Source organism: Motacilla alba, chromosome 5, assembly GCF_015832195.1.
Source record: "Motacilla alba alba isolate MOTALB_02 chromosome 5, Motacilla_alba_V1.0_pri, whole genome shotgun sequence".
Lineage (NCBI taxonomy): Eukaryota > Metazoa > Chordata > Aves > Passeriformes > Motacillidae > Motacilla > Motacilla alba.
Window position 1 is genome coordinate 54,326,382 of NC_052020.1, and position 21,039 is coordinate 54,347,420.

Below are 21,039 nucleotides of genomic sequence, written 5' to 3' on the forward strand. Positions count from 1 at the left end.
ACTGTTGAGCTGCTCTGTATGGCATGCTGCTGCATGGGATCTGACATCTCCAGGTGGCACAAAGAGGCAGGCACTGCTTTTGTACCTCAGAGTGACCCAGCTGGCCCAAAACTGGTTAAAGGGAAGGAAACAGTTCACAACCTGCACAGATGGCTCCTGTTAACTCCCCTGTGTCACCCCTATGGCTCAGTCTGGAGTTTCATGGCAGTATGGGATATGTTTGGCGGCAAAACAAGAGGGGCTCTGAAATGACCCAAGCTGCCTTTGATTGCTGTCCTGCAGACAAGATCTTTGTTTTTGTTTTGAACTACAATAGGATGGATATTTGCAGCTGGAGCATGGCAGTAGCAGTAGGGCATGTCAAAAGTCATCAGATTACTGCCCCAACAGCCTTGTGGGCTTCTCCCAAGCACTGAAGGCTTCCTCATGCCATGGAAGTCTTGGCTGGAGATGGGTCCTGAACCCCCTGAAACATTTAGAGTGGTCCTGCCTAGCTCCAGACGCCCCTGCTCCCAGGGGCTCAGCAGTCTCTCCTTTTCGTGAAGAGACAACTCAAACTCTTATTACATATAAAATATCAAAATATAGTACCAGAGGGAAAAAAGTTCCTCCTTTTTGTATCAAGTGTGAATGCTCTGTGTAAATTCTGCAGTGCTCTATGCAGGTCCTGGATGTGCTTTATGAAGCCAGCAAGGCAAAACCAATCCTGGGAGCACCAGCCCTGCAATGCCAAACCACCACTCTCAGCTCTGACCCTCTCCCACCTTGTCCAGAAACAGGACCTTTCAGAACAACGTGTTTTGTAAGCAAACGACTTCACAAAAATGAGTCATTTTGTCAAATGTTAGCCTAGTTGCATTTCATGTTTCCATCTCCCCTCTCTGCTTGCCAGGCAGCCCAGGGTGGGTGTTTAGGTACAGGTGACAGAAGAAACACTGTGAGAAATTCATCACCCTGTGAGTGGCAGAGCTCATGGTCCAGCTCTGTGGGATGCTTGTGTTGCAACTCCATGGGCTTGCCCCCTCCAGTTGTTAAACTCATCCTGGAGCAACTATCCCATCCAAGAGGTGGAGGTGCCATGGTAAGCAGTAGCCAGAGCCCCTGTACTTGCAGGCAGGTTGCATAAGCCTTGTTTCTCTGGAAAAGCAGCTAAAAATAGCCAGGGGGGATGTGCCACGGGCTGCAGGCTCCTGCTGCCAGGTTTGTTTTACATTGCAGCAGCTCTGGGACTCAGTCCCAGGCCATGGACCATGCCTGGAACCAGGGCTTGGGAAGGAAGGGCTGGGACTGGGCTGCCATGAGCCAGCACACAGCTGGGCTGGGGCCACAGGAGGTGCCCTGTGCTCTGCCCTCGGAGCCACAGTCCTCACTGGAGCCTGCCCAGCTCCTGGGGGACCCCCAGTCCCTGACCCACACCAAGAGCTGCTCGGGAGGATTGTTAACGAGAAGGATGGAAGTGGTCTCAGTTTCCTTATCCCTTGTAAGAGGGTTTGCACTATAAGGTGATACCTTTCTCCAGAGCAGCCTGGTCAGGTGGAAATCAACACTAGCTAAGTAATGCTGATCATCCTGCTTAGAGACTTGAATTAAAAAGCTTTGCCAATCAGCCTTGATTGATAGAAAAAGGACAGGGCATTAAGATCAGTCATGAGGCTTTAGAAGGCAAGACATTCCCTTCAGTCTTTTTGTTTCCCCATTTATTAACCAGGAACAGACCTGTATCATTAACTGCAGAATATTTACACATTGCTTTTGCCAGTGAGAAAAAACAAATGTACAGATTAGAATCCACCTAGGAGCTAAATCCTGTGCTAGGGAGAGCTGTTGCTCTGCTGTGATCAATAAGCCTGTTAGCCTTCGCTCAGTGCCTTGGCTCCCAGAGAGCCCCTGCAATCAGATCTGATTATGGTGATGTATTGGTGTGATTTTGACTGTGCTCGTCTGAGAGGCTGGGATCACGTTGTGTGGAAGAGCAATAAAACAGAGAAGAAATAGTAGTAAAAAATCACCCTGAACAAAGACATTAGAGATAAAACAAAGCCATTTGGAAAAATGAAGCTGGCAGCATGACTGGGAAGATGTGGCAGGTGAGAACATTGGGTACAAAGCTGGTACCTGGCTTGGCCATGTCCTGCTCCAGCTCTGGGCAGCCCAAAATGATGCAGATGGGACAGTCTCCACCCTTACAAAATCAGCTGGTCAGGGATGTAAAGGGTTATGGCTGCTTTGGAGGCCAGCCTGAGGCTGTGCAATTTTCATACACACCCTGCACCAGCCAAACCCTGTTCCCTTCTTTTCCGGGCAGCCTGTTGCAAACCCCTCTCCCTGCTCTTTACAGATACTGCATCAATACAAGACAAAAGGTTGCTCACTCCAGCAAATAGGGTTTTCTGAAGTACTTCCATGACTAAGCATAAACGCTGAATGTGATCTTGGCTGCTTTGCCCTGATGCTACCCCAGCCACGATAGGAAGAGACAGGACAGATCCTGATGCCAGTCCCGAGGAGCAAGGAGATTTGTTGCGGATGTGGAAGGTCCCAGCTCTGCGGCTGCATTCAGGCCCTGCAGGCTCGGGGCTCCCCTGTGCTGCTGACACCCTGCTAAGCTGCCACAGTAGGAACAACCGGGCTGCAAACCCGCCCTGGGGCTCCCACATGATTGATAGCAGGGGAGCAGTGGGGCTGGCAAGTGGATGAGCAGCTGATGGATTGCTGTAACTCAAGCCTTTGCATCCCTGCTGCAGCGCCAGCTCCGGGGTCACAAACCCAGCCAGGCCAGCGAGCTGCCCCCGAGAGCCTGCTGAGACTGGGAACCTGTGGAGCAACAAAACCCAGGTTCTGCCTCTGGGGAGACCCATGGGGGGTGCTGAACTCCTCCCCAAGTCCCTTATAGTGACTAGAAAAGGGGTGCTGGAGAAAGTGTGCCATGCACTTGTGATAACTCTGGTTTTGTTTCCCTGATTTTATTGCAAAAGGAGGACCTCCAAACGCCGGGGTGGGAGCGGGGGGAGCCCGAAGGACCAAAGGAAGGAGGGTGCAGAAGGAGCGTGTGGGTTATCGGTGCGAGCGCATTCCTGCGGGGCCGGGCGGGCGGCGGCCGGGGCCCCTCGCACAAACCCCGCCGAGCTGTTTGCACAGCGCCCGCCGCTCGTCCCAAGAACATTTCTTAAATTGTTTCTAGCACTCTCAAGAGCGTGATTATGCCTTGAACAGTTATTTTAGCGATTGCTGCACGAGCAAGTGTTTCCCCAACACCCCCTCCCCGCGAAACAGAGCAGGACTCCGGAGGGACCCACACGCTGGGCAGGAGATGGAGGCACCTTGCACTCACCAGCCACCTCCCCGGCCAGACACGCTGGAAACCCGACTGGTGACCCTGGACCCAAAGCCTGTCCCCATCCCCAGGCCCAGGAGAGCTGGAAGGGACCAGCGATTCTCATGGCCCCGGTCCTGCCCACAGGGTGGCTTCGGAGGTGGTGGCTGGGCTGTGCCACAGACAGAGCACAGAGCTCAGCACCATCCGTGCCCACCGTCACCTGCTGGGGACTTTGGAAAGGGCTTGGGTGGGGCCAGTGCTGTGGCAGACACCCCAAAGCACTGGGGCAAGGCTCATCAGATGTTTCCATGGCGCCTAGGGCCAGGTGAGATGATCTTCTGACCTTTTTTTTCCTTTCCCAAGCCCCTCTCCACAAGTCCCAGCAAACAGGGTTAAATCCAGGCTGTGTTCACAGCATGATGGACATGCACGGGATGGCATCATTTGGAGGAGTCAGTCTCTCACACGTGTGGCTTCAACCCCAGGGGCTTCCCACACACAGCAACACTTTGCTGTCATAGAAGGATCAAATCATGCTTTCCTCACTGTTGAATGCTCTACCCATCAACCCACACCCTGAGAACTGACGCACAGGTGGGCACAGGAGGAGCCCAGGGATTTTTCTGTTAATGAGGCTGGGGCACGAGGGCCACTGTTAATGACGATGGTTGACAGACATTCCCACATTGCCCATTCCCAGCCCATTTTCCTCATAACCAAGGGTCCAAAAGGGGTTTCTCTGAGCGTCACTGCTTTTGAATGTTTTATTAGACACTGAAGCCAGTACAGGATATTGAGCACTTCAGCAGCAGAGCAATACAGCCCGTGGTTGGCAGGGTTTAATATGGATCTGATTGTATTTCCAATTACGAGAAATGCACTGAAGCCAGTCCTGAGGCAGGCCAGAGAGCTCCAAGCACCACAAATCTGGGCCATTTAGCTGCTATGAATTCTTCCTCTCTTCCCTCATGATTCATCTCGAGAGCATTTAAGTCCTTGTAAAAATGCATTGCCAATTAAAATGCGAGAGTGGCTCTGAAGGAGTAGACAAATTGAGAAGTACCTTTTGCAGCAGGGTGGGATTTGAGCACCTCTTTTTTTTTGTTTGTATCAAGCAAAATTCTGCATGACCCAGTGGGAATGAAAACTCCCGCTGAAAACCTACTCCAAAGTCCATGGCATCCTTCCTTTAATGAAAGTCAAGTCTGCACTGGGGCTGAGGTCTTGGAGCTCCACCTTAATGCTGTGCTGTGTGAGATGCAGCATCCCAAAGCAAAGCAAGCAAACCCCTTATGGGGAGGCTGAGCCCAAACAGGGGCTCGATTGCAGATCATTGGTACCTGATGCCAGAGGCACCGGGCAGCATCCCTGGGGCTGCAGGAACGGGAACCTGCTGTAGCACAGAATCACTGTTTTGGGAGAGACCTTAAAGATCATCTGATGCCAGCCCCGCTGCCATGGGCAGGGACACCTCCCATCTGAGCAGGTTGCTCTCCTCCCCTGTCCCTGCCCTGCCTGTTACCTCCACCCCGGCACAGCCACCAGGACAGGAGCTGCAAATCCATCCTGTGCGCACAGGCTTCGCTCTGATCCCCCCTGAAGCCTCTACAAGCTCCCAGCAGCTTCAAACAACCGCATTAATCTGTGACAGCCTCCCCTGCCAGAGCGCGGGCAGCACAGCAGGGGCGGCCCAGACAGACTTTTATGGCCACAAAGGCCACGTCGCACCTGCTGACGGTTGTGAATAGACTTGCAGACAGCACCAGGTGTGCCACTGCAACAGATTGCACAACTGGGTGTGCCTTTCATCTATCTATAGAGCCCCGGCGAGGGGATGGAGCGTGCTCGGCAATTGTCCTAATTTAGCAAAAATCCTATTTTTCCAGCGGGTCGCCCTGCGCGGTCGGCACGTGTATTTCAGGAGCAATTATCTCGCTTGCCCTTGGCCTGGCCCCGGCCCCGGCCCTGAGGGGAGCCGGCAGCGCCGCTTTTGGGGCCGCGGCGAGGGACGGGGAAGGGGAGCGGCCCCGCCGGGAGCGCTGCCAGCGCCGCGGGAGCATCCCCGCATTCCCCGGGGAATCCCGCACCCCGCCAGCCCCACGGGGCAGGTCGGCTCGCTTGTTTACAGTGACAGCCTTTTAGAGAAGGCGTTTTAATCATATCTCTGCTCGTGAGAGCTGGGAGCAGCTCAGGGCCGGCAGCCACTTTACAAACAGGGTCACAAAGAACAGTGACAGACGGGATCCGTGGACTTGCAAGGTGCTGGTGCCTTCTCTTCTGCCACCCAATAGTGAGCCCGACAGCGACACTGCATTGAAGATTTTATCATTCCAGGCTTCATTAGAAGTCTGAGTCATAACTTCGGGTTCATTAGATTATTTCTACATCTCAAAGTCACATCGTAAAGACAGCAGAGATCCTAAGACTTGTGCTATAAATGTGGACCACTCAATTGTACTCAATAAAAGAAGCTGATCTCATGGGGATGCTGGGATGAGATCAGATCAGAGTTCTGCAGGCTGGAGCCAGTATTCATTAGCAGCAAATGGGGACCCTGCTTTATGCTAACTGTCCACCCTCCACGGATGTATGTGTGGTGGCACGTCCAAAGGATGCATCTAAAACACAGATGTGATTGTGAGATTCCATTAGAAGAACTTTTTCCCTGCCTGGCTTGGCCAATGTATATTGGATTTGCTCTAATCAGGATCTTTGAAATGAGCCCAGATGAATGAAATGACATCTGAATTGTTCTGGTTTTATTTTTATAAATATGAATCATCTATTGTATTGAAAAAAATACCCCACCAAGGCCAAGCCCTTTGTCCCACATTTTCAAACCTTTATAATTGCTTGTAAAACCTCTCACCAAAATGACATGGAAAAAAGTAAGAGGTGGAAGACACATTTATATTTAATATTGCAGATTCAAACTCCAGATCCCCCATTGCTTTATGCACAGCTTTCAGTATACTGCTGTTTCTGTGGAAAATTCCCAAACTGTGGAAGAAAATGGAAGTAATCCTGTGACTGTTTTGTGTGTTTGAGAATTGCACAGCGTGGGGACGGTGAGGCAGAGCGCAGGAATGGAGTCCAGCATCCCTTGGGGTGTAAAGGCTTCAGAGCCACTGCCGCCCCCAGGAGTTTGTAGGTGTGTGCCCCGTAGAGCCCTGGAGAGGAGCACACTGGGAGGTGAGGACAATGTTTCTTGTCCGGCTGCCTACATCGTGGAGGAGTGCTGAGGGAACGCCCAGCTCATGCCACTGCCCTCCATCACCATGATCCACGAGTTTCAACTGCCTAAAAACACTCTGAAGCCTGCAGGCTGTGTTGGTTGCACTGATGCCACCCTGCCACCCCTGTGCCTTCCTCCCCACACCCCTGCATGCTGCCACATGTCCCCCTCTTCCCACAGGGTGACCTCCAGCTCTCACCCCACCCCGGGAAGCCTCTGCTGCTGCTCTGGTGCTGACGGCTCCTCGGTGTCACCCTGATGGCCCCAGCAGACACCTCCTGCAAGGCCCCCAGGCTGGTGAGTGATGGAGAACAGCCTCCTGCTGACCAGCAGCGAGACCGGGGCCAGATTTTGGCAAGCCTGGCGCTGCCCCTGGGGAGGTGTGGTACATTAGGAGGCACAGTCACAGCGCCTTGGAGGGGCAAAAGATTTTATTTTTCCCAATTTCCGCATTATACAGAAAAAAAGATTTTTGACATGTAGGCACACCAGCTGCTGTGTGACCAGTCACTTTGGCGGAATCAAATAGAAACTTTGGTTACTACAGCCTGGAATAAAAGGCGTTATTTATTTTATGGACTGTAGTAGTTCATAAAGGCCTCAGCAACAATCAGGACACACTGTACTAGACAGAGCAGTGGAGACCCCACCTTGAAACACCTTCCAATGTAAATACATCAGACAGACAGAATTTATTTGCTTCTCACAATAACTCAGCCTTTGACTCACCATGGACCAGGCCCAGCTCAACACAGCTGTGTCTGAGCTTCCAGAAATAGCCTGACTCCATAGGCAGAGGCTGCTCCTTCTTCAGTGGCTTTCCAAGGACCTTTCCTCCCTAAAAACCAGCAAACAGCAATTCAAAAAGCTCTTTTTAAAAAAGCCTATTTTATTTATACACCTATTGAGATAAGCAGTGATTTAAAATCACTGGACACCATCAGACTCCTCTGCTGCACTTATTTCAGCTGTTAAGTTCAGTTTGCATATTTGCAGTTCTCTTCTAAACACACTTAGCACCTCAGTACTCCTGGAGGCATTTATAACGTGGGCATGTTGATTAAGTCAGTGAATAACATAACCCAGTGCATAATTAAATTGCCAGACTTCATTCTGTTTCATTCATGCTCTTAACAGTTTCACATGATAAACAGTCCACATCCAAACTACACTGATAGAACAAGTACTATATGTTCTAATTAGACCACTTTATTAAATCAAATTAAATCAAATTATTAAATCAAGACGTTGATTTTAAAAGCCATTCCTCAGTAAGTCTGTGCAGGTTGCACAGGCTTTCATGTAAACTTCATAAATCATGATAAAATCACAATAAAGCACTTCCAATCATTAGATTCCAAGAAGTGTTATCTGAGGGGTAAGTCCCATTCCTCCCATTTGGGTGGTAAGGAAATTGAGACCACAGCAAAGCTCAGAGAAATCCCTTGTGTTAATCACCTCATCATCAAATTAAAAGCATTCGACCTCTCTGGTCCCGCTCTAGAGGACAAAGTTTGATCTAATTTATCAACTATTGCCCATAAAGCAAACAAAGAAGCATGTGTTCCAGCAGAAGCCCCCATCCTTCACCCCTCCATCACCATCACTGCTGCCCAGCATTGTGATGGGAACAAACAGGAGCACATAATCTTACAGCTGCTCCATTGTCAAAGTGACACGTTAGCAGGATTTACAGACCTGTTTGCTTATGAAATAAAGGCCTGCATGTTCAGAAATGCAAACGCCTCCTCTGCACAAGAGCCACACACCACAGAGAAAGCTGCTCCCTGAAAGCTGTGCTGAACTCAGGAACGTTGTTAAGGCATCTGTGACTGTTAAGGTTTGCTCCTTTCTTCAAAAAAATACCAAAACTGAAAATGAATACACATTGCCAGTGTGCACAGACACAGTGAGAGGCTCCTGAGGCAGCTGTGCTGAGGGCTTGGGCAGCTCCTCTAAACAGCGTTGTGAGAAAGGAGATCTGGACACATTCACCTAATCTTTGCACAAAAATCAATATTTGCCTCTCCAAGGCAAATCCTGGCCCCAGCGATTCCAGTTAGCGTTTTGCTAAGAATGGAAATTGTGTGAAGATTTTAATTCAGATTTTACTTCCAAATTTATTTAAAGAAAAATTAGTCTTGTAAGAAGTTGAGTTGATTGAGGCAGGCAGATTTTCAGCTTCCTGCATGCACAGCACCAGCAGAAAAGCTTTCCTTAAAATCATGGTGCTTTACTTTTTGGGTAGTTTAGGTGCTATGTTGTTGTGGAACCACATGAAGCTGAAGATGACACCCATTGTCTTCGGGAAAGTCTCATCATAAGCAAACTTCATGGATTCTCCTAAAGGTATTTCCACAACTTCAATCAGCTCTCCCTCTTCAGGCTGGCCACCTCCTCCACTGGTTCTCATCTGGTCGTTTACTTCTGCATAAAACAAAGTCTGCCTAGAACCTGTCACACCAACTCCAGACCTGGAAAAAAGCAGAGAGGAAACTCTGGTTTAGATAGAAAGAAGGCACCAAGGAGCTAGGAATGGCAACCTGGGTCCTTAATGTATGAGACAGAAATTGATTAGACAGAATTACTGAGACAGAAATTGATTACAACTTTCAAGCAGAAATACCAACAGTTTTGAATACAGTTCCATATCAAATAGATCCATTTTCAAATGTATTCTTTGGAAATATGTGATTTTGGGATAAAATAGAAAAAGAAAAAAAAATTTGTATTGGTGAACTGCTGTCCTACACACACTAAAGTCAACAGAAGTTCTTCCAGCTGACCTCAGGGAGAGCCAACTGCAGGATGACTCACAGGGATGCACAAAGAACAGGAAGAAGCTCCCCAGTCTATCTGTGTGCTGTCGTGCTACATTTGTTTGCTTGTTTTTACACAAATATTTAGATTTTTTACTCTTAAGAGGATTATGTCCATTCACAGCTGGAGTCCTCCACTCATGCACTGGATAGGTAAAGAAGGGAAAGGCAGTCTGAGACTCGCTCTCTATCCTCCCTGAACTTTAGCCTTGACCCAAATGGACCACTGTAAGCACGCACATGTCCAAAGTAATTCAGTCTCCCTGCTAAATTTGCTTCAGTGGATTTAGTTGAGGATATTTTAGATTATGCAGTCTTTCTTCAGCTAGACTGCTTGCTGTGTATTATACTTCTTATTTGTTAATCCTCTATTTCCTTAGGACTATTTAATTTAGGTATTATTAAATAAGGGATAAGTAGATAATCCACTCATTTAGTTCTTCCAAGAAAATATTCACATTGTAATTGCAATTTCTTCGTTTCACATGATTACAAGCGACTTTTCATATTAAATCTGGATCTAAAGTTCACTGAAACTATGAATGAGGCATTAGGGCAAGATGAAAAATTAGCTTCCATATTATTACACATACAGAGGATTCTCAGATTTGTAGCAGTGTTATGATCTTAAGAGTGAATATCCAGATTTACCCAACCATTAGTCAACTAAATCTTTCAGTTAATCCAGCACACATCACACCCCATAGCAGGAATTAATCATTTGTCTCTCAGTTTTCTAAGAACATTGGCAATTATTTTGTTTGAGGAATTAATAGCGACTACAGAAGTTGGTTTCTAGTAGTGACTATTGAAATTGGTTACTCACATCAATATACACTTTTAAAAAATACTGAATACGTAGTGAATCAGTGAATTCTTTTCCTAAAACTACTTCTGATGCATTCTGTGACTTTGGAGAAGATATGTCACCCCTCCCGGATCATTCGTGTACATCTCTGTAAAGAAACTTGACCATCTTAGGCATTTACAGGAACTCTGAAGGTTGATATTGGACCTCTGTCATTCTGTGCTCATCACTTTATTCCAGTGTTGGGACTGGAGTTTTTGATCCATGTTTTAACCAACTGTAAAATCTGCAAGACAAAGAATGCAGTTTGCTGGTTGCCACAGGTTCCATGAAAAACACAGGACAGGGTATAATATATTTAATGCCCTGTTATTTATTTTTTTTATGATGAGTGTCAAGTCTGACACCTTCCTCTGGGGTGCCCCACCTGGAGAACAAAAATGATCCTAACCTGAGCATTTCCATGTACACTTGATATTATATAAAGCTTATATACAGAACCAGCAAATTTATATAAAAAGTACTTCTACAAGAACATTCTGGCTTGATTATTTACAACATAATCTCCTTCTATAGCACCTGTGGTCATTTCCTTATGAAACAGCTACAGCTGTGAAATCAGTTCACTTGCCACACATCTTTCCTCTAAAGTAAAGGAAAACCAATTTCCAAGGTGCTACGCTGTAAGACTCAGGTTCTTGCCACCACAGCTCAAACAGCAGGATTGATTTCCATATGGTGTAATTCCTTTGTACTTATTCACATGATACTCCCTTGTTATGAACTAAATATATCAAGAGTAGCTACTACACTTAATATCAAGAGTAGCTACTACACTTAATATACTTGAGAAGATGAAAGTCCTGGACATCAAGGTCTTTCCTTTGTTATGATGTCCAAAGTTATGGTGTTTTTTCACATCTATTGGCATATAATTAACCACAGAAACAAAGAGAAATTTCTAACAATACATATTCAAAGCAGGACATACCCACATGATCATTCTCTCTTACTTGATTACCCAACTTTCTCTCCTCTGGTGCAACTTTGCCACAAGATATTAGTTACAAAGTAATAAAAACTTCCAAGTGAGCTACAAATAAAATTAAAGAATGCTGGTTTTGTTACTCATTACATTCTATTCTACTCTTTCCTCCCCAAACCAGCATATCTAACATTTCTAAGCCTACCTAGAATCCCTTCACTATTTAGATGGTGACTCTGCAGACTGTTGCAGGATGTTATTTATAAACACATTCACTGCCTTAATTTGTTGTCCAGTCTCCCTCAAGGGAGTTGACAGTTCCTCCCAATTTGATGATGCTGAACTGGGAGGAGCTGTTGACTCCTTCAAGGGTAGAGAGGCCCTGCAGAGAGACCTCAATGAATTAAGAGAGGGGCAATCACCACCCATATGGAGTTTAACAAGGGCAAGTGCTGGATTCTGCCTTCAACATCCTCATGAGGTGCAGCAGAGGGACAGACAGCCATCTCTTCACTCCTGTGGCAGCAACATGACCCGAGGAAACAGCACAAAGCTGAGTCAGGAGAGGCTTAGGCTGGATGTTAGAAAAAGGTTCTCCACCCAGAGGGTGTTTGGGCACTGGAAGTGGCTCCCCCAGGGCAGTGGTCACAGCACCAAGGCTGACAGAGCTCAAGAAGCCTTTGGACAAGGCTCTCAGGCACAGCTGTGACCCCTGGAGTGTCCTGGGCAGAGTCAGGAGCTGTACCCAAGATTCCTTGTGAGTCCCTTCCAGCTCAGTATATTCCATTAGTCTCTGATTCTAAAAGACCATTTCAATGGTTTCAGAAAGAAGTTGAAAGATAAAGAAATATACTTTAATTCTTAAAAGAGGCAAATATCTTACCTTTTTTCACTTGCTCTGGCTTACACTGCCAGTTGATCATTTTTGCATAGATCCACGTTGACTGCCCTTTACTAAATTAAATATTCTCCAGTATTGCTTACTGCTGTCTTTCACATTTCCAGACTGCTAATGTATCCTGCTTGTCCTTAGAAAATTGCACAAAAATCAATGCTATTCACATTTTGTCTGTCTTAGTACCTTTGGCTTTTATAGAAATCAGAAGTTAGGTTTGTTGCTTTGAAGCTTTTCAGGTAGAAATAATAAAGTGGTTTTCGATATAACCTTGCAAAACATTGTACATTTCAGTGATTTTGGGCACTGGAAGAGAGCAGAGAGGGAGAAAGTGGATCTGACTGGTGAATATGCTGCAGGAAATATTATGTTTGCAGTGTGCTTTCAGGTTTATCTGTCACTAGGAATTTTCTCTACTTTTGCACAATTACCTGCACTTTCTCAGTATGCTGCTTAAGGAATTTTAAAGTTCCTTTATTCCTATTTATACTCCTCTTTTTACTACCCTCTTCTTCTATCCCACATCTGTGACATACACTTTTCCTTACCCCAGTATTTCCCACTACAAATAAAACACTTTTGCCATGGTCTGAAATGAGTCACCTATTAACAGATTACAGCTATATTCATTAGCTTTGCATCTGTGGAAATCACAGGGGTCAGCACACCCGAACTGCAAGTGATGAGTTTCAGCCTGGGAAAGCCACCTTCCTGATAAAGGTGCCTTCCTGGGACAAGAGAGGCTTGGCTGGGGGAGGGTGAGCAGGTGTGAACTCAGCACCAGCCCATGGTGAGACTTCAGGCTTTGGTGTCAGTCCAGGGTTTAGCACCGCGCTGCCCAAACCCAGCAGGTCACGGCTCGCGCTGACCCAGACCTACTAAGCCTGGCTTGACCTCAGCTGGCTGTTCCAGCTGTGTTCTGATGTGTCTGCACAGGGCTTGACTTCTTCGCCACTGTGGGACAAAGGCAAATGATCTACACAAAACACAGCTCGGTTTTCCTCGCCTCTTCATCCTGAGGATTGGTTCCTCCGAGGAGCTGATGGTCATCCCAGTTAACAGCCACAGGGCTCACAAATACTCCTTGTCAAGTCATTAGGGCTTAAGCTCACAAGCCCTGTAATTTCAACAGAGAGATTTTAAACCCCAAAACTCTATTAGCACTGAACTTTCTGCATTGCTTCAGACAGTTAGAAACCTCCATTACCTTTCACAACAGCAAGTCTAGGAATGTAAGCATGTCAAAGTAAGGATACCAAAGTCGTATGGTTTTCATCACAACAGTAACTTATATATAAGTTTAACACATCAAAACAAGGTGTGTGCTGCCTTCCCATATTTCATTTTGAATAAAACACTCAAACAGTGAGATTAAATCATGCTATGGCTTTTAAAGCCCTGGACAACACACTTTTAGGCAACGCCACACCAGAGAAGGAGCTTCTGCAGAATGACTGCAAAGCACTTCTCACCTCCTGCCCAGGGCTGGGACTGGCTGGCAGCATGAGGCTGTAACTACAGCATTTCCATCTACTTCCTCCTCAGACCAGGGGAAACACAGGAGGCAGATTGTCACTCCAGTCTGTTTTTGAAACATGGCAATATCAGCTACCACAAAGCCTTTGTTTAACTGTTCCCTTTTATCAAATGCATGAGGAAATACACAGTGCTCGAAATTGAGTTCACAAAATGGGACTTTTCACTTGTCCTAAGTTCATGAGCATAAAGATACATACATTTTTTATCAGAAGAGGGAACAGTATCTTATGGCTTGAAAAAAAAAAAGGTTTAGTAGTGTCTGAAGCCACAAGTGAGTTTTTTCTTCACAATGAGCATGCACACGCGTGCATGTCCACACACAAACATCTGGTAATCAGGGCCAAAATTCAAAGCTTTGGTTCAGATTAGCTTTGCCTTTTTCTCATGTCTGGGTGCTCGCCTATGCCAACCAACTGTCTCATTCAAAAGTATCATGTTTGTAAATATTGTATTTTTAATTTGAAGAAACAAGCATGTATGAGAATATAAACAGCATTTTATACTCTTCTCCTCTGCTGCAACATGGGGAACAAATAAATTGATTTATCCTTGTGAAGACTTATTACTTTAGTTCAGATTTCTGACAGACAGCAATTAAAAGCTAAATTTCTTGTAATGTGTTAATATTGAACAAATATTAAAATCTATACACGATCAACATTCTTATCAACACAGAAATATAACTTTTTTTGTTTTGTTTTAATCTTACACAGTTAATGTCCAAATTCCTGAAAGCAATTTATCCTTTTCTAAGACATAAGCCATCTGGATGCAAAATTTGGGTATAGAGTGAATACATAATTCATGTTTACAAATAAATGTGACACAAATCTCTGTTATTTAGGCTTAAATCAAGATCCACTTGGGCATGCAACATGTAAACTGATGATCAGTGACATGCAGCTCCTGTTGTCACTTCTTAGGACCTTTGTACAGTTCTGACATTATAAGCGGCAGGTGCAGGGAAAAAAGCACAGAGGTAATTAACATAAAATTATATTACATTATGCCATCACCCAACAGGTGTACTAGCAGGTGATCTTTCTAATTAGAATGCACTCTAACATTTTCAGGGCTATTATTCTTTCTACATAAAAACCTGTGAATACAAACCATTTTTACCTCATTGCACAGAGGCTAAAAGCCATGGCACAGTAATTGGAGCATCCAATATCAATTCTCTGAATGCTCTTCTTGTACACTTTGGGAAAAAAATCAAATGTAGGAAGATTAAAGTAAGTACCTATTTTAATATAGTCAGTCCTTTAAACTAATCCATCTGATTTCTTTGCAGTGGGGCTGAAAACCTACAGCTCCTATTGTATCCAGGTCAGAACCAAGAATTTTTTACAGCCTCTGGGAGAAAATAAAGATGTAATGAAGGGAAAAGGAAGTTGAACTAGAAGCTCTGGTTCAACTCTACCCTGATGTTCTGAGGTGCTATTGAAGTCCAATTAATTTTATAAATATTCTTCAGGGCAACAAACATTTTCAAGAACGAAAAGAAAGTACTTTGCAATAGCAACAATAACATCAAAGAGAAAAACAACAACAATGACAACAACTTATTTCCCTGCCCCTGTCTTGTAAGGAAACACATCTCAAGGCAGATAGCTGGAAGTACTTCAACCCAAGAAACTAACTCGCAGCTGAATTTCAGCACATGGGATTCAATCAGAAAAATGCTGGGATACCATGACAGAAAGAAAAATTGTTCTATCTGATATATGAGTAAGTCCAAAATAAGATATTCACTTAAAAAATTTTGTATTTGTGAAAAAAAAACCCCAAACATTAAGGCAAGATCACAGATTTCTTTTAGAGGTTCTAAAAATGTTGAATTTAACTGCAACCTTCAACCTTCATGAACCCTCAGTGTATAATTATACTACAATAGGATTAGCTTCATTTTGTTATTTTATTATTGAACCAGGTAATTCCTTTACACCCCTCACATCAACCACCTATGCTATTTTTCACTGATACCATACACACAACTGACAAGAACTCAAGACATCAGCAGCCACCAAAACTTCCTGGAAGTCTCCAAAAGTGAATTAGCTGCTGCCATAATTTAAACCAACCTTTTTGCAATGCTAAAATGAAGCTACTGAATGCCATGCACAAAAGTAGAAATTTGTGGAGCGATGATACTAAACTCACCCCACAGGCTGCAAACAATACAGATTCTTTTCAGAATGATCCTTCCTCTGTCTACACAGCAATATGAACCATCTGCATTTCAATTCACCTTCTGTCTGGCAATTTTCTATAATAGGAACAGATATTTCTGATTTTCAAAGTGTGATTCCTCTGTCCTCCTCCAGTCAAGTTCCTCTAAATATGTTTGTGTTTCTTGTTATCTGCCCCCAGCCCAGCCTCCTTCACTCACCCACACCATACTGTCCTCCTGCTGCTGGAACAATTTGTTCTGAAGACTCTCACTCAAATGGCCTAAATTCCCCAACTCCTGGCTTCTTTCCTGATTCCTCATTGACTCCACAGCTCCTCTGTGGATCATTCAAGGTAATTAAGTGTGAGATCTGCTTAATTCACTGTCTGACTTCTATGTGATGAAATTAAGTCACTGGAGCTTTGACAGAGCTTAATAAGGGGTCCAGTGGGTTACCTGCATGTGTATGAATTACCTGTGGCAGTAATGGGCTCACACTTTCCAGGTTAGCTGAGAAGCACTAAAAAAAAATCCCCCAAAACCACCGCTACAGGCCCTGATAATAAATGAGGAAAATCCCTGCTATCTTGAGATTACCTCTAAACTATACAGTTATAGAACAGAGAACAAAGCAAAGCTGAATATAGTCTAAGTACTTTCTCATTTCCTTACAGAGAATTCTTCTCTACCACAATGAATGTACTTTTTCCAGGTCCATTTAGTTCTCAGCCTATGATTTTTCTCTGCATTGTTCCTTCATCTCTTCTTCCTCTTTTTCCACTCAAGGCTTTAATTGTCAATTTTCCCCCATAGTCTAAGTTTTCCCTATGGATTGTCCATGCTCCTTCTTTCTTAATCCATTAGGCATAGAAATGTATTGACCTCCCTAGCCAAAACCATTTCTCCCTTTACATTTGATGTGTCTTTGGCTCTTCATGCCCTTCTGGCAGGTCTACCTCAAATCCTGCTTTTATTCCAGGCAGACAATTTCCTTCTCATGACTCCATGACCCCATGATTCCAGCAAGGGGTGTCATTAGGAATACAACTCCCTGCTTTCAGATCCAAGGCTGTGATGACACAGAATATGGACAGGAGGTGAATGACAATGCAGAATTATGGAACATCCTGAGTTGGAAGGGATCCACAAGGATCATCAGGTTCAACTCCTAGGTTTGAGAAAGGGAGGCATTATGGAAGATAAATTATATCAATAATGTAATGCCTCTGCAAAAAAGGCAAACAACAAACTCTAGTGTATAAAGAATGATCTGTGAGACCAGGGGAGATAATGCTTCCACTCTATCCAGGAAAGCCCCCACTAAAGAACTGTGCTCCACTTTGGGCACTAAATTTTTAAGAAATATGAAAACCAGATGGAGAGAAGGCAGAGGACAGAAGGAATGATCGAATATCTAGAAAATATGATCTGAAGAAAAAGACTAAATCAACTAAAATAGTTTTGCACTGGCAAAAAAAGAAAAAATAAAGGGAACATGCTTTAACAAGGAGGTGGAAGGGGCAGAAGTACTTCATGTCCACTGGGGACAGAGCAGTAAGTGTCAGTGTTGAAGTAAAGAAAGGGAAATTCAGACAAGACATGAAGGGAAAGTTGCTTGTGGTACAGATAGATAAAACCCTTAGGCAGAATGCCAAAACCCTCCAAGAGAGGCCACGGAATGGTCAGGTTTGAGAGAAAGCACAGATGCACATTGTCACAGCTGGTGCCAGTCCAGCTGAGGCTGATCTTTGGAAGAGAAGCCATCTAGAGAGAGCCCCCCAAACCTCTGACCAGAGGCAGTGGATCAATAAATACTGCAGAGCAGCTATTACACAGATTGCTGGGATGGGGGATAAGAGTAGAAGTGCAGGATGCGTTGCAATTGTAATGACATCCATATGCATTAATGCAATGCTTTATGCCTGTGCTTTGTATTGACAGTCACAGCATGAAACGGCAGCAAAAACCACTTGGAAAAACCTGCTGCACTTAGAAAAAGCCCAGGAATTCTTATGTGTAGTGCAGCCATTACAGAAAAAATGGCCTTAGGAGACCATAAATGGACAGATAACTTCCTGTCCTGGCATCAAATCCTCAAGGATCAGAAAGATGCCAATCCTTGGCTGGAGGAAAACAGGACAGTCCTAATAGGAATACCAAAATATTTGGAATAAAATCCTAATAATAGAGCATGGGAAATCACACACAAAAAAACCTCTGAAATATCATCTTTGAGGCTTCAACCTTTCATATTAATTTTAAAATGTAAAAATTATACAGGCCCTTTTGACTTCAACATGGATCTCCATGGGCAGAAAGCTGTGTCCACATGGACAATGGAGGATTATGGGCTCTTTGCCAAGGTCTCAACAAAGAAAACCCCAATTGTATACACTCTTCACAAGTCAGTGCAATTAAAAAAAAAAAAAGCAACTGAATGAACAACCACCTGTAACATATAAAGACATTTATCAACACCAAAACACAGAGAGTTTTAGGCAGATATAAGTAATTAATATTGAGTCAAACTTCTGCACTAAATCTACAACCTTCTACTGGAATTGTATTCTACTTTTCCTCTTTTGCATTTGTATGCACATACATACACACACATACATATGTATATATCTGCATGCAGCAGCCTGTCAGTGTCACCCAACCTACGAAATTCTATAGACAGCTTTTGCTCATAAATCTGGAAGACACTTTTTCTTTCAGTAGAACAAATCCTTAATCTGGTTTCAATGAGTTGTAAAAGACAGCTCCTGTGATCCACCCCCTCCCCTCAACAGAAGCACTGCTTGTTAATCCAGCAGGAAATAACATTTGCCAGGATTGACAGCTGTGGATTTGTATTCAATTCCCAAATTAAAAACCAATGACGGTGCCTAGTTCAATGGAGTTGTCAAGTAAAATAAAGAAAGTAAAAAACCTGCTGCTTTCTCTGTAAAATACAAACATACATACATTGTGGATAACAATACTAAAAGCTGGGAATGAGATATAATAGGATTAAAGCTGTGTGCAAAGTTTCTCTTGAGGGTTTTTTTTCACCAACAACTCATGTTTTGTATTTTTCCACTTACATATTAATTTTCCCCTTTACTCCTAATAAATGTTTTAAAACACATTAAAACTATTTCAATAAACTATTGAAATAAACTATTTCAATAAACGAAACTATTAGAAATAAATAAACTATTTAGTTTAGCCTAAACTATTTAGCCTAAACTATTAGAAACCCTGCAAAATTACAATGTAATAATTTTCACAGTCAAATCAGCAAAATCTTCATCTATAACAATAACTACTGTCCAATTCAAAGAAGCTTTAATTACAGATCAAATATTATGAAGAGATCTAATGCCACAGGTTCTCATGCTTCTGTAAAATCATGTTAAAGGTTAATCAGAGAGCATCTTGGGCAGTTTCTATTGTTAATTTGAATAATAAAAATCAGAGATGAAAAACACTCAATATAGTAAAGATGGGCTGTTTTCTAGTGCTGTACCAAACTCTGAAGAGCCCAATGCAACTTCTTCCTATTCTAACAATCTTTGGAATAAGTCACAATGGTATGATTCTTCCTGGGAATTCAATCCCATAATTATCATATTGATTCTATATTTCTATTTCCTTACATTTCTGTAAATACTCCTCTCACTTGTAAAAAATTACACTTTTCTTGTACCTTCAGATGTCCACGTTCCTCCAACACTCTGCTTAGACATGGCAAGAGGGAACACCCAGGCCACTTCAGCAGCCTGTGAAATGACAAAATGCTAAGTGTTGTAACTTGCTGCCATTTACCTGTAAGAAGTGATCCTCCTGAGGTCTGCAATGGAAACACGATAGCCACACTCTTCCAGAATTTCCTCACAAGCAATTTCTTCTAAAGAAAGGCCTGGCTTGTCCACAATGCCAGCACAGAGTTCATAGGTCACTCCAACCACAGCAGGTAAGGGATTTTCCAGGGAAGGGAAGCTCTCCTTGTCCTGATTCTCAAAGACTTGAGGATGATGCCTTTCTATTTCACACATGTAAACAGCTTAAAAAAAAAAACAAAAGCAAAAGAGAAAAGAGAAAGAAACAAGGGGCAGTATGTTAGACTCTTCATATTAAATATAAAAAAGGGTGGCAGACAAATTTTGCCTGGAAATTAACAACCATGAGAGTACTTGAGAGTAACAAGGAATTCAGCTGTGTTATCTGTTAAAATAATGACACACAAAACTGGAATTTTAAAGAACAAAGGTTCACTTGCCATGTCTGTAAAATTATTCTTTAAACTCTTATTTGTACTTACATCATCTGAAATGAATTCATGCACACCTTAAAATAAATAAAAATTGAAAAAGGAAGCTAGTTCATCCGAGAAATCGAAGTGCCAGAAGCACCATACAGCTCCCATTTGTTGGGCAGTGCAGATACTGGGATTTAATTTAAACTATGCAGTTATCTTGCAGGAAAGTTGGGTTGCACATAAAGTACCATGTGCAGAATGACGAGTCTTTCAGCCTGTCAACTCAGCTGTTATTTAGAAAGGGTATGAAAAGCATGTATGTTTGTTTGAAAAAAAATCCTCTTTTGAACACACAGTTCCTTGCACAGATTCCTGTGTGGAGTCTGAAAAAGACTTCTTGAACTAATCTACAAACAGCTGCCACTGTAATGCACTCCTAAAGAAAGTGCAAATGTCAGATTTTAGTCCTTATTTAAGCAAAACCTCTCACTGATGTCAACAGACATTTTGCCTGAGTGAGAACTGCAGGACTGGATGTCAACACACAAAGAATCCCTACTGACAGACAACTCCAGATCATTGCAACTTTAATATACAGGCATAATTCCACTTGTTTTTTCCTTGAAATTTCCTTATGTCTATCTCCTTGCTTTTCATGAAAGGTTTCCAAGAGAGTGTTATAAACCACCCCAAATAAAACTATTTTAAACTTTGAACCTCTTTTTATTCCATTAAAATATTTCACATACATATTTCACATACACATAACATGGTTTTCAAATTAGTTTCTCTTTTATTTCCCATTCTAAATCTTGCAGAATTGATAAAGAACAACTCAGGTTTAATAGGCAATTTTTTGTCCTTCCAGATACTGTAGCTTGGTATTTCTTTAAAAAAGGTCTCTGGAGAAATGTTGTTGCATAACAGTGAAGTACCACAATGACTTCTTAAGCACTTGGTCTCTGAGGCAGAGCCTACACCCCAGAAATTTGTGCCTGGGCTCTTTCTGCAGTGCTCGTTTTGACA

General features: G+C 43.5%; 1 protein-coding gene across 1 annotated transcript in view; it reads right to left on the reverse strand.

The window, feature by feature from the left end:
* Positions 1–6,964: 6,964 nt before the first annotated feature.
* Positions 6,965–21,039, reverse strand: part of NUDT14 (nudix hydrolase 14) — a 60,751-nt gene continuing 46,676 nt past the window's right edge. Inside the window, exons 4-5 of the mRNA XM_038138142.1 lie at positions 19,581–19,818; positions 6,965–9,025 (exon numbers count right to left, since the gene is read on the reverse strand). Coding sequence (XP_037994070.1) covers positions 8,785–9,025; positions 19,581–19,818 — 479 coding nt within the window. The 3' untranslated portion in view covers positions 6,965–8,784. The remainder of the gene's footprint in view (positions 9,026–19,580; positions 19,819–21,039) is intronic.